At 38.1% G+C, this 14,834-nt stretch overlaps 1 protein-coding gene across 21 annotated transcripts in view; it reads right to left on the reverse strand.

Moving 5' to 3' along the window:
- CHD2 (chromodomain helicase DNA binding protein 2) overlaps nt 1-14,834 on the reverse strand; it is a 135,568-nt gene that overhangs the window by 25,057 nt on the left and 95,677 nt on the right. For 20 of the 21 annotated variants that reach the window (XM_082387827.1, XM_082387829.1, XM_082387828.1 and 17 more), the window contains 8 exons: nt 14,582-14,623; nt 13,863-14,002; nt 8,629-8,767; nt 8,285-8,435; nt 7,043-7,165; nt 5,683-5,811; nt 4,634-4,774; nt 2,801-2,935 (listed from right to left, as the gene is read on the reverse strand). In XM_082387827.1, the coding sequence (XP_082243953.1) occupies nt 2,801-2,935; nt 4,634-4,774; nt 5,683-5,811; nt 7,043-7,165; nt 8,285-8,435; nt 8,629-8,767; nt 13,863-14,002; nt 14,582-14,623 (1,000 nt within the window). The remainder of the gene's footprint in view (nt 1-2,800; nt 2,936-4,633; nt 4,775-5,682; nt 5,812-7,042; nt 7,166-8,284; nt 8,436-8,628; nt 8,768-13,862; nt 14,003-14,581; nt 14,624-14,834) is intronic. The other variant, XM_082387819.1, reaches the window with a different exon arrangement.

The following is a 14,834-nucleotide window of genomic DNA, read 5'->3' on the forward strand; positions in this document are numbered from 1 at the left end:
TTGTACGAATATATGCATATTAGATAAGCCACCACCCAGTCTTTTTATTTATTTGTTTATTTTTTGCCTCTCAGATTCTAGAACGAAGAAAGCTAGGCCTTAAACCCTCCAGTCAGGAGACTGGAGGATTCTCATTCCCCAAAATCCAACCACCCAAGAGGAAGAACCAAATGATGCTGATTCCCCACTGGAAGTTTTCCAAGGAAGCAGCCCAGCCAGATCACCCTACAGAGAACACTCTAAAAGTCGATCAAGCCCCACCCACATGTTCAGAGCTTCCAATCAGATGTTTAGTCCCTACTCTTAAATACGAGCAGACAACCAAGGATTACCAAGCCATTTGAAAAATATCTAACATGAGTGACAGAAAACAAATCTAAGAGAAATATAAAAACATTCAGAGAACCACATGGGGAAAAAAGATCTTGGAAATAACACATGACGAGAGAAATGAAAACCTCAAAAAAAATAATGGCAGATAAAGCTGAGGAGATCTCCAAGAAAGCAGAGTTAAAAAAGAAGAAATGGAAGAAAGTTTAAGATAATATTAGGGACCACTCCCAAAGTCCAATATCCAAAAAGTAGGATAAAATTAAGAACTGAGGAGGAAATTATCACAAAATAATTTAAGAAAATTTCTCTGACCTGTAGGGCATGGTTGTCAGCCACTAAAGTATCTAATATAAGGAACTATTAAGGCACATGTCCATGTAACTTCAGAAGAGTGAAAATCTGACAAACTTCCATCACTTTGTGATAATTTCCATAGCTATATACTTACAATTTATTTTCCAGTATTGTACTTAAATTTTTTAAAAGGACACAAAATAAACTGGAAGATACATGACTGTAACAGATAAAAGATTAGTATTGCGAATGGATATAGGATTCCTATAGAAAAGGTAAGAAGAGAAAATTTACCTGGAACAGGCAAAGGATATGAAAAGGCAATTCACCAGAAACATGAATGCCCAATAAATATGAAAGTAAATGTTCAACAGCACCACTGGTCAATATTTCATACCTCTTAGATTGGCAAAAATTAAGAAGTTAGAAATTACCAAGCGTTTCCGAGACTGGGAAGCAGCTGGAACTCACATTCGTTGCTGGAAAGAGTGCAAATCTCTACAATCACTTTGAAGACTAATTCCACAACATCTAAAAGCAGTAGATGTGCAGACCCAAAGAAACACCCAGCTTTTTTGCTCAAGCTACACACTAGCGAAGCTCTTACACATGTGTATAAGAAAATATTTACAATTTCACTGCAGCCAATTTGTAGTAGTAAACATTTGGAAAACCCCAATGTCCATCAATAGGAGAAAGAATGAATTGTGGAAGTCATAAAACAGAATAATATGAAACACTGAAATCAGAGACATAATTATCAACATGGATAAATCTCGAAAGTGTACATGCTGAGGGAGGAAACGCAAGTTACAGGATACACACAGTGCGGCATTTATTGATAGGTTCAAATCTTTGCTCTACATCTTGGACAAGTTACTTAACTCTCCTCACCTTATTTTTTAAGGGGTAAAATAGAGATAATTACCTACCTCATAGGTTGTTGTGGAGAAAATACACAAAAAGCACACTAATAACGCCTGGCTGTTTATATGAGCTATTACTTACTGTCTTTAGAGACATTAAGTAAACTCTAGAACCACGCATGAGAATTACGATTTGATCTATACTGAATTTAGAATTGTGACCACTTCTAGGGAGGTAACAAACCATGACCAGAAGCTTCAACTTTATAGCCTGAGCCTTAAAAAGTTCAGACCTGACAAAACTTGATGGTACCTCTATCAATGCCTATTACATTCCTGAAATTTTTCTGTATTTTTAGAAGATATCATAATATAAAAACAAGAGTAAATGAGCCAGTATGTAAATGCAATTTTCTTTTCTTTTTTTTTACTTCAAGTATAATTGATTTACAATGTTGGATAAGAGCAATTTTTTAAATAGTATGGTACCACAGAAGCGTTAGTTATGATTTTCTCTTATAAACACTGGGCTAAGAAGCAGGAAACAGATCAGAGAGCTGGTTGTGTAATGAATTTACTCATTTACTCATTTATTGAGCTACTTCTAGCATCTACACATACTTTATATAAGACACAGTACTTGCCCTCAGAGAGCTCACAGGAAGAATAGTAAAGAGATTTAAGAAAAATGAGATAAGTGCGAAGAGAAAAAAAAATACACGTATGCATACAGGTTTCTGGGAACATGGGGAAAAAAGGGTAAAAAGAGAGAAGACTGCCTTACAGGAGGAGGTCAAAATTCTATGCTTCGCTTCCCCAGAGCAGGAATATTCTGAGATTTGGAAGATCACTTTCTCTCTGAAACTAAATTAACTATTCAAGTGAACAGTGATGTGTGGAAGTTTGGGGAAAGGAAAAGACCTCAAGAGAGGAGGGGAAGGGAAGCGAGTGCAACACAATGAAATATACACGTGCAGCTCCGGTAAGGGCCTAAGTCCCGGAGGACGCACTGGCCTGTTTCCATCCCATACAAGGCTTGGTCCATGACTCCTCCCCTCACCTGCCCTGTCTCCTATGAGGAGATGGACCACATCCTAGGCCACGTCTTGGCTCCTAGCCCCACAACACGGGAACACATAAGATAGGCCGTGCTCGCCACCGCTCCAGCTCACGCAGCCAGGACCCCAGCCTCGTCTCAGGTCATGCTGCTTAGACCGACTGAGGCTGAGTGGCGGCAACTACGAAAGGCAAAGCCGCAGCAAGCACTGTGGCTGCAGACCCCAGAATTCCTCAACTTCAGGACTTACTATGCTGAATGTCTCCTGGTCCAGATCATCATCCTCATCCTCTCCAATGGGGACAGGTTCACTTCCTGCTGTAATATGGACAGGACCCTGAGATCGCTTTGATTTACTTGAAGATTTGGCATCACCACCTTTAGGCTTTTAAAAAAGAGTTACAAGGAATCATTGTCATTTGTGTACTCCTGTCTTGCAATTTGGACTTCTCAGCTATGTCACATCACTACAAGTGGGTACATAGGATGGCCTCAGTTTTGAGACATCATGAAGCCAAACCTATTTGATTAACAGTTTAATCATATGTCATTCCCACTTCTGTCTCTAAACAGAGCCAATTATAATTTTAGCTTCATCAATGCTATTCTGGCTTCTATTCCCTAATCCATAAAATGCATAAAAATGTCATCAAGAGCTTAAGATTGTGAATTGGCAGAGCCCTCACAGAGTAGCATGTAGCAACTTAAAAATGAAAGTACACTTTGATCTTGGAAACTGTATTAACCAAAATATTTCAAGTGATTGAAATTTACATAAATCCACATGGGTAAAGTTCATTTATCCATGAAAGGGTGCAGAAGGATGGAGACAGAGATACATATAAAAAATAACTTTATGTATGAACATTCAAAAACATAAAACAATACTATGCTTTGATTATGATTATGTAATATGTAGTAAAAGTATAAAAACATGGGCAGGAAGGTTTCACACGAACTTCAGGGCAGTGTTACAGAGGAGAGAAGAGGGAGGAGAGCAATGAAACTGGGAGAAGAAACAGAGGGGAGTCCCAGTAATGAGTGCATGGATACCAAATACAGTAGCCCAAAAAAAACCCACTTGAAGTAAACATGAAAAATGTTAACAACAGCTGCAATATCTGGGTAGTGGACACGTGGATGCTGGCTAAATCATTCTTTGTGCTTTTATTTTTTAAATATTCCACCTTAAGAGAAGAATACCTTTCTGCAGAAACACAGATGCAAAGAAAGGTATCTGTTACAGTACAGTTTATAACATTAGAAATTTGAAAGCAATTTCAATATGGGAAACTTAAATTGTTTCCAAAATGTTATAATCAAACAAAATCTTCCTTATCTATTAAAAATGATTTTAACTTTTATTTATTCACTTGGAAAGCTGTTTGTGATATATTGCTAAGTGGGGAGAATAAGGCTATACAAACAGTCTGGTCTGATTTTTATTTTATATTTGTTCTTATATGCATAATAAAAAGTTCCAAAGGTGCTCATCAAGAAATCTGTTAGAGCTATGACTGGATGGTAGAATTAAGGCAGTTATTTGTTTGTATGTTTCAACAATGATTAAAGATTAATTGCAAAATAATTTCATCATAAGTCAGCAAGGTGCAACACTGTACCAGAATTCTGTGGTTTGGAGTGAACTTCATAAAACCCCAACATGAAGATTATATAATAATAGTAGGGCTTTCACCCATTTCTACTCCAAAAGCTTAACTCTTGATAGTATTTCATAGTATTTCATGTATTCAGATTCATCTGTGGACTGTGCTTTTCTACCATGAGTCTGAGAACATGTATCAAGTAGTTACCTGTCCTGTCTCATTCCAACACCCTCTCTGAAATGTGTAATAAAAGAGCAAATAAAGGCTTCTATATTAAAGAACACCACAACTCACACACTCCCCTCTCTCTGCAGGAAGAGGTGCAGGCATCCCCCTGACAGCCCCATCCTTCCTTCTGGGATATACTCATAAAATGACAATTATTTCAGGGTCCCTCAAACCCCATTCTACTTCTAAATCCTAGAAGGGAATTTCAAAGGCTGCAGGCATCTCAGTAAGTAGAATGACATCGATACCTTCTCTTTCTTATCTTTTGATTTCTTCCTTTCCTTGTCCCCTTCCTTGTCTTTCCTAGAACTCATTTGTTTCTCCTTGTTCTCCTTGTTCTCTTTCTTCTTCTGTTTCTTTTTCATTGGACTTTTTTCTAAGCCATCATCCTAGAAAACAAACAAGGCTATGAGCTTTTACCACAAACTTTACATTTCCTCGTTTACTTTCTAGAAAAAAAAGCACTGCCCCAATGGTTCATCACTGTGTCCACAGAAGTATGTTCTCAAGCATACAGCCTTAAAGCTATCTGCTTAAAGTGAAGCCTGTAGAGGCAGATGCTCTTCACTTACATCTTCTCTTTATTTCTCATAGCAACCCTTCAACACAGGCATTATCATTCCCATTTCACAGATGGAAAAAACTGAGGAACAAAGAGATTATATACCTGCCAGGTAGTAATTGGTAAGGTTGCTAGTATTTGAATTCATGCATGCTTGACTCAAATCCATGCTAGCTCACATACCCACTGCTGATCCTCCTGGAAATAACCTCAAAGGGCAATTACACTTGAAGAGTAACAAAATAAAATCCCATAAAGTTTTCAGTCACTGAAACAACAGACTGAATGCTAGCAAGTTATTTTTCATTTTGCTTAGACCAGAGGTTACAAATTGACAGGCCTTGGGCCAAACCTGACCCACAGATGAGTTTTGTTTGGCCCACCCAACAATGAACTGCGTAACAGCTGCCCCTATACATTAGGCATGAGCTCCCTGGTTAACCACAGTCTCCACCACTCATCGCTCCCAACAATGAGGCTGAGTGTCAACTGCCATTTGCATGGTTCCCTTCATTTCCTTCCATTACGAATTTACTTCTATTATGAATTTTCAATTGCTGATTTTAAATGAACAACTATATTCCTCTCTCACAGGTTAAGCAAAGACATAACATAGTTTCTATTTTTATTTTATCTACTCTGGCATGTAAACCAAACACATTTCAAATGATTTTATACCAGTTGGCACAATAAATGTAACTTAAAAATAATCTCAACTGAAATCCAGCCTCATACCTTTACTTCTCCCTCTTCTGATGGATTATCTGAGTGTCTAGGAGATGAAAACTCAATTCCATGCTCATCTTTCAGCCTCGGTGCTTTGTTTTCCTTCTTTACTCGAGGCTTCCGCTTCTTTAATTTGGCCTGGAAAGGGTAAGAAAATGATGATAAAGCAAGTCCCTCAAAAGCATGACCAAATAACATCATGATTCTTTGGAACAGTAGCAGCCATATAATTCGAACAAGGAAACTCAGAGAAAACTCAAAGGAGTGCAACCAATTTTACCTGAAGCAGAAAAAAAGAAACTATAGGCCTTATAAATCTCCTATGCCACACAAAAACATCCATATCCTTGAACCTACTGATTCCATTTTTTGGAATTCAATCTAAAGATAAAATTCAAAAGAAGAAAAAACACCTTATGTACAAAGATATAAATAAAGATAATATATAAAATAAGAGTAACATTAAAAAAAACTAGAAGCATGTTATATCTAAAAATAATGAAAAGGTGTTCATCTACTCAAACAGATACAGTAATTTAAACAAGTAAAAACATGATGCAATCTATCTCCCCAGAACCTAACCTAACTTATAGAATATCCTCAACATATTATGTGAACAATGACATTAATTATGACACTACTACGCAGAAAAGGACAAGGTATGGGATAGGATTTTTTTCTAAAACTTGCTTTCTTTATAATATAGGGAAATTAATACAAATGGCATGGCTCTAAGAGCACTTAAGGAACATGCACACACAAAGGCTGCTACTACTGGCTGTAACTTATAGTATCTCCTAACTGTGATTCTCATCTTTTTAGGCCTGAATTGAAATGAAAAGTTGGGGAAATAAAAGCTAAAGCTCAGATGAGTCCATTAGTAACTCGGTTGAAATTTTTCACTGAGCAAGTCAGGCAACTGTAACTGAAGTCCAGTTTCTGAATTAACTGTGTATCCTAATTACCCATTTTATCCCTGGGACTCATGATTACAAGTAGCCGAGTGTTAGCTGTAACAACGGGCAAACCCAGTGATATTCACGCAGTACTGAGAACTATATTCCAAAATTGAGGAAGGAGCATAAAGACACAGCAACAGTATGTCTAGACCAGTGGCACTGGGAGAAATGAGGACTATTTTGAGGCAATATTTGAGGAGAATGCCAAGATGTTCAGGTCAATTACTAAATGAACATTCCTATCATTACCCAACCAAACCATCATTACTGGAACCTCAACAGCAACACCTGACAAGGAGAGGGTTAGCGTTCTGTGGAGATGCCTGGAGAGGGCATCTCTGCCCCAACCTAACCCTGCAGGGCTGGAGCCTCAGACCCCTGGGCGGTGCCCGGCTGGCAGCTGCACTCACCTCTTCCCCGCCCGTCACGGCCCCCTCCTTCTCCAAACTCTTCCTGAGCAGCTTCAGCAAGTAGTCCGCTCGGGTCTGCAGCTGCTTTCCCTGGGGCTTTTTATCTGTCTCCACTGGCAGGATCTTCAACAGGAAAGGAAGAGAAGTACCCGGCACGGCCCACGGCCCGGTTAGTGGATCAGGATAAACAGAGATGACAAACAACTCAGCAGTCCTTTCCCTCCCCACCACCCAAAATACAGATAAAGCCTCAGATCCTATCTCATGTCCATGGCTCCCAGTCACTGAAAATCCCTTATGAGCCGTTCTCGTTTTACAAAATGGGATGGAGAAATCCAGCTCTCCCACTGGCTCCTACCTGTGCTGTTAACAGGGTAGAACAACTCAGGTAGGAGGGGCTTGTTGGCTTCATCTGCTAGAGCATCCCAGCCGTCGTGGATTTCCTCCTTCCAGGAGCAGGGAATCCCTGGAGCTAGGTTAAAGCTTCATTTTAGATTGAAAATGCTTCTTAGAGCATTGCTGGAGAGCACTGAGCTATGCCAGGACACAGCTGGACCTCTCAGGCCAGACTGGATTTGGTCTCAGTGCTTATGGCAGGGTGCTGTCACCCTCTGAGAACATTGCACCTGGGATGAGCATTGTTTGACGTGCCAGGAAAAGCCCTGCCAGGAGCACAACATGGAGCGCATCCTACTAAAATTTGAGCCAGCTTTCCCTGCTTACAGCTCTGAGCACGGCCTTACTATACTTGGTAGCCTGATGTGCAACGGATAGGGTGGGAGGCTCGATTTTGTGGGAGAAGTACAGCCAGTGTTTAATTCCATTACAAAAAATACCAAGGTATGGCTCATTCTTTCTTCATGTGTAGAAATGAAATATGGCTGTTTCAAATATTGTTAAAGAAAGTGCCAACAACTAAGGCCGAGAAATGCTCTTATTATTAATAATCTTACCCTGGTATTTGTTGCAATGAGATTTGACCTACAATAAAAATCAGAATTTGAAGACTTCTCCTATAATTTCCCAAAAATTTCACCGGCTATTATCGTCATCTCTGAAATAGTGCCACAGTCCACTAAAGATGGTAATGTTTCCAAGGATAAAGAAATCCCAGGAATTTACTATTGTTCTAATTTCCAATTTGATCCCCACCCCCCAGAAAATAGTTAAAAGTAAGTAATCAATATAAAAATATTATACAACAAATCTTCTAGACATCTCCAGCATCACAGAAATACTTACTTTGTCAGTTAACTTAAGCTCTGGATCCGTTTTAATTAGCTCCCAGTTTCCATAGCCGTGTTCATAAATTCCCAGCAATAGGCGAGAATCATCCTCTACTCCCCACTCGACATCAAAATGTGCAGCTTTGACACGACAGGTTAAGCAGTATCTGAAAAGATTTCCAAAGCAGGAGGACATTAGAGGAGGGGTCTTTCTGATTTGGGAATAAACACCAATGAGCAAAGCACTCTGGTATGTTAGAGAAAAGACAATGAAAATACTACATAACTACACATATCTGTAACTTCAAATCTGTTTTCTAATGGCACAAGCACCCACACATAAGCATGTATTATACTCACTTTTTTTTTTCTTCAGGGTCTACAGGGATAGATTTATGCAGCATCTCAAACTCTTCTTCATGTTGGATAATAGATTTCACATTAACCTGAACCCCAGATATCTTGATAGTTGGGCCTCTCTTTTTCCCTGGTCCTTTCCCTAAAGAACACCAATTTCATATTCGTTAAGTGAGAATTCGCTGAAGTTTCACAGAAAACATAGGTCAACAAATCCTGAACTCTTATTCCCTCAGTGTATATTTCTGGTTTATCGTTAATTCAAAGATATAATCAAGTAAGGCAAAAAATTTTCTCAATTAATGTTTGTAAAATAATCTCTAAACAATTCAGTTTTTTAAGATTTAGAATTTTTTAATCCAGTAATGTTTATAATTGTATTTTAATCTTCCTATTTGTTTTATACTTTGGCTCTAAAATTACTAAAATTTATGAAAGAAGATTTTTAAAGGAATAATATTAATGCTGAAGTTTTTTCTTTTGTTTTTCTAACCCATCAACAGATTTTTAAGTGCTTTAAAAGATGATCTTCTCTACTAAAAAAGTGTGAGATCAAGTTAATAACTAACACATTTGAAATGATGAACAAAAGAAGTCATGGAAAGGTTACCCTAGCCCGAGTTTCCAATTAAAGTAATCCTAGAGGTAAAAACAAAGCAGTCAATTCTAACCAAAGAGTCCAAATCGAAATGCATGATAATGACACTTGTCTGTGAGGGAGAAGATGGCTCAGAGCCTGAGAAAAGATTTCTTTTTTTAACATTCAAGTCGATGAAATGGCACTACAATTATAAACAATTATTTAGGGATTCTCATATAATCCACTAGAATTTCACTTGCAAATGCTATTCCCAACAATACTGATGAGTTCTGGAACAGAATGTGGCAAAATGGGAAAGGCACCTCCTCCGAAGATCAGAAATCTGGATTTATTCCCGGATCTGCACAAACTACCCCCTGTCCCCTTTCCCCTCTCACTTCTAGTTATTAACCTCTCTGGGTCTGTGTTTCCTCATCTGTAAAATAAAAAGATTGCAACAGAAAAATGGGCAAAGGATAAAGAGACAATTCACAGAAAAGGAAATACAAATGGTTCCATGTGAAAAATACTCCACCTCATTCATGGTAAGAGAAATGCAAATTAAATATATAGACATAGCCTTTTTAACCTCAGGTTGGGAAAATTCAAAGATTTGAAAACATGTCAGTGAGATTAAGAGGAAACAGACACTGCCATTCTAGTCAATGCTGGTGGGAGGATATGGCGCAAATGGCATACACACAAGATTATTTACCACGACACCGTAAAGGAAAAGATTGGAAAGCTAAACGCCCATTAACAGGATACTAATATTGTAAATCCATAACAGATTGTGTAGCTCTTCAAAAAAAAAAAAAAATTCAGGCAGTGGAGAAAAGATCAACCATCTTTAATGAATGGTGTTGAGACATATAGTAGCCATATAGGAAAAATCCAAAATCCAAAAAACCTGGATGCAATACCAGGAAAGACTCCAAGTGAATCAGAGATATAAAGGTAAATGAAATCACATAGGTATTGGTGGTGGTGGGGGGTGGTGATCTTAATGACTTCCCTTATATCCTCAGAGTAGAAAAAAAAAATTTTTTTAGTTTGTTACAAGATATTGAATATAATAGTTCCTTGTGCTATATTAAATCCCTGTTGTTTACCTCTTTTATATATAGTAGTGTGCATCTGCTAATCCCATACTCCCAATTTATCCCTTTCCCCTTTGGTAACCATAAATTTGCTTTCTATGTCTATGAGTCTGTTTCTGTTTTGTAGAGAAATGTTTTTAACTGATCAAAATCCAAAACAAAAATACGGTAAAAGATCGATAAATTTGACTATATAAAATTTTTTAAAGTTTTCTGTACAAAATACCATAGTAAAGTGAGAGGACAAATCACAAACTGGAGGAGAACACTGGCAACTTTTATCAGAAAAAGAGATCCTGGGACTTCCCTGGTGGTGCAGCAGTTAGGATTCCACCTGCCAATGCAGGGGACACGGGTTCGATCCCTGGTCCGGGAAGATCCCACATGCCGCAGAGCAACTAAGCCTGTGAGCCACAACTACTGAGCCTGCGCTCTAGAGCCTGTGAGCCACAACTACTGAGCCCGTGTGCCACAACTACTGAAGCCCACACGCCTAGAGCCTGTGCTCCGCAACAAGAGAAGCCACCGCGGTGAGAAGCCCACGCACTGCAAAGGAGAGTAGCTCCCGCTCGCCGCAACTAGGGAAAGCCCGCGTGCAGCAACGAAGACCCAACACAGCCAAAAATAAAATAAATAAACTTTTAAAAAAATTCCCTGTATTAAATCTTCGTAAAAAAAAAGAAAAAGAAAAAGAGATCCTAAAAATTAAGACCAACAGCTCAATAGAAAATGGGCATAATATATGTACAGAAAGTTCACAAGTGGCCCTCAGAAAAGATGCACAACCTTGCTCATTAAAAGAAAAATGAGATGCCATTTCCCAACTGTCAGTTTGGCAAAAATCCAAACATTTGACAATACATTCTGTTGTGTATGAATATACATTGTAGGTGGCAATGTAAATGGTATCAGATTTATGAAGAATTTGGCAGTATCTAACCAAATTACATATGCATTTTTCCCAGGACTCAACAATCCCACTTCCAGAAATTTATCCCAAAGATATGCTGGCAGAGATATGAAACAGCATATTCATTAAACTATTTATTCATTGTGGCTTTATTTATAGTGGCAGAAGACTGAAAACAACCCAAATATTTATTACTAGGGGATATTAAAGTGTGAATTAACATCTATCTACACAGTGGAATACTGTGCAACTGTAAAAGGAAGAAGGTATGAACTCTACACAGTAAGATGGAGTGAACACCATATGTGAAAATAAGTAGGTGCAGAACAGAATATAATGTATGATATCTCCTGTATAATAGCGAAAATACACACACACAGACTTAAAATTTTAAAAAGGAACAATGGAAAGATAAGCCCAAAACTAATAGAAATGATTACCTACAGGGGAGGAAGAGAACAGTACTGGGGGGACAGGAATGAAGGCAAGATTCTCTCATCGTGTTCCTGGTTTTGTTCTGACTTTGGGCCATGCAAATGTTTTACATAATTAAAGAAGCAAAGTTTCATCAAAAGGAGAAAAGTAGTCCCTAGAAACTGAAAAGAAAAGAAAACAAAAGATACTAAACTATATATTAAGTTGGTGGCATAACCACACAGAGAAAAGAACAATTTCAAATAATTTTAAAACACAGTACTTTGTGTACTGCTAGTGAGGTGTATTTTAAGGACAAAAAGAAACACAAAGAAATCAAACTCCGCAATAAGAAGTCTTATTGTTAACAGTAAAATTAGGGGGATTCCCTGGCAGTCCAGTGGTTAGGACTCGGCGCTTTCACTGCCACGGCCCAGGTTCAATCACTGGGCAGGGAACTAAGATCACACAAGCCGCACAGCACAGCCAAAGAAAGAAAGAAGAAAAAAAGCAAACAAAAACAGTAAAATTGGTATTAATATTTGGAAACGTGTATAATGTATAAGACAAATACATGATTATGTTAACATTTTTAGGAACAAAATTTTCAACTTAAGCAAAGAGATATCGATAATCTTACATTAGCATTGGAAATGTTAACCTGGACTCAGGAATATGCTAAATGCCGGTTTATAGAAAATATATATGGAAACAAGTTAAGCAATGCCAGAAGGAAGCAATCGACCAGATACAGAATGTGAACATGCAGAGATGCAGAGAAAAGAAACATGTGGAAAGGAAGGGACTGTTACAAGGAAATATCTCCAAATATGCTGTGAGATGGACAAAGCAAGGTACAGAACAGTGTGCATGCTACAGCACCAACTGTGTTAAGACAGTATCTATTCATTTTTTGAACATACGTATTCTTATATTTCTAGAAGGAGACAAGAAATAGGGATTTTTGAGCCATGTGAATGTAGTACTTATTCAAAACAATTACAAGGAAAAAAAAAAAAAAACACTGTAAAGTTAAGATTTACTTTTGGATGTATTCTTGGCGCTATAAAAGCACATATTTGGATCACTGTCCAAACCACTCAAGTTATTTAAGTTTCTTTCATGGAAAAAAAAAAATCTAAAAATGTTTTTGACTGTATTCAAGATATTTTAAAATTCTATTACTTTTAGTAACAGCCTTAGGAAGAAAATTTCAAAGCATAAATACTTCTTTACTTAATGAAATAGCTAACACTGCAAGCCAGACGTGATGACAAGCACTTCACATGTACGGAGTTATTCAAGGGACCATCCAAACCCTTTGAGGCACGGACTACTACTCTATTTTGCACATGAGACTGTTAAGAGGCTATCACTTGTCTCAGGTCTTACAGCTAAGAAATGGCAGGACCAAGATTCCAGGTAAACTGGCTGCCTCCAGGGCCTGAATACTTAACCACAGATGACAGAGCCTCCTGTGAGTAACATCAGTGAAGGGTGACAAAAGAATGGGGGCAATGGCACAGATAAACCACAGTCCAGTGAACTGTGGAATGACCACACCCTCATCTTTTTGTTTGAGGTTCAACTATAAGGGTGTCCTTTAACAACAAGGACCTCAGCTCTCTCGTGACACCTCCTGCTTTTAAAGGACAGGCAAAAGCACTCTTGGTGTATAAGACAAAACACACTACAGGTCAAATCGAATTACAACAAATTCTAGTGCCAAGAGAGTCTCACTGCAACAAAAAGGTTTACAATATTCATCTACTATTTTTATTCTAACTAATTCTCTAAATCCTTTAAGTTTATCACAACAAAACAATACATGTATGTATATCCAAGATAATTACTGATGTTTGTGGTCTGTAATGTCCTCACTTACAGCCAAAATACAAATGTGTCCACTCAGCTTTACCCACTCAGGTCTTTACATCATTCAAACCAATCTAAACTTTCTACAGTAACATTAAAAGAAATCATTCATCTTGTTCATTACTTTGCACCTTCTGCAAATCAACTTCATTTGTGAGTAAATCTTTAGAATCTTAAAACTGAGCTCACGTAAAGGCAGGTGAGAATACACACCTCAAAAAATTAGGGATGCATGGGATATAAGTGTGTTCATCTTTTTTAAAAAAAAAAAAAAAAAAAAAAAGACCCTTAGCAGCAGAGATCCCAATCCACAAGTGCCAGGTCTTTGAGAATCACTAAGGGAGACATGCTGACTTACCCTCGCTGGCATTTTCTTTCAGCTGTTCTTCGTATTCTTGCATTGCTGACACACAGCTGTTGTGAATCAATTCCCCTAGGCGCTTCAGATCTGCCACAGACTTATCTACCAACTCAGCATCACGTGCTATGCACTCCAGCCTGAGGGAAGACAAATACGGGGATACCTCAAGGCCCTGTGCCCACGTTTCTAATGTCAGGTGAGCTACCACTTGGTTTCACATAAGCTTACTCCTGCAAAGACACTTTTCTCTACATGCCTTAACTGATCGTTCCAACAAGAACCCTCGGACAGTGACTGACGACTTACTTTCCATCATAAAGAATTTGACTTGGAATAGTCCACAAAAACAGACTAATTTCAAAAAACAGAGGGGAAAGGGTTCAGCTTTCTTTATTAACTAAATGCGCTGTCTGATAACAGTAGCAGGTGAAGTGCCCCAAAGCTATTTGCACTGGTTTGTTTCTTTGTGTTCACTTTCCTTTCTCTAGCCTACTTTCATTCACTGCAGTGTTCCTAGAAGCGAAGTACAGTTACATGTACAATATGTTTCGTTGATCTCCAAGTCATCTGGAGCAGGTGAGTAAATTAATGTCTAAAAACCAGGCTGTCAAAAGGTGCCAGACCTTAAAAATGGAAAGTAGAACCAAAAAAAGAAACCTCTACAATACAGAAGTGAAAAAGAGGTGGATAAGGAACTATTATATTACTAAGCTTACCGTTCAAGAGGGAGACCAAACTTCTTATACGCCTTGATGAACCTAAGAAAATAATCAATAAATCACATTAGAAAAACAGACTTCAGCTATGTTAATGCAAACACATCCTGTGATGAAATATGAGCCATAAAAACTGTCAAAAAGAGACCGGGCCCAATCCTTGCGACTGCCACTAAATGAACTAAAGTTGGCCTTTGAAAGTGGCCAGCTTAAAATAATGAGTGCTAAAAATCTATTCAAAGATTAACTTTAT

The sequence above is a fragment of the Balaenoptera borealis genome, assembly GCF_965194805.1.
Source record: "Balaenoptera borealis genome assembly, chromosome: 3".
NCBI classification, from domain to species: Eukaryota; Metazoa; Chordata; class Mammalia; order Artiodactyla; family Balaenopteridae; genus Balaenoptera; species Balaenoptera borealis.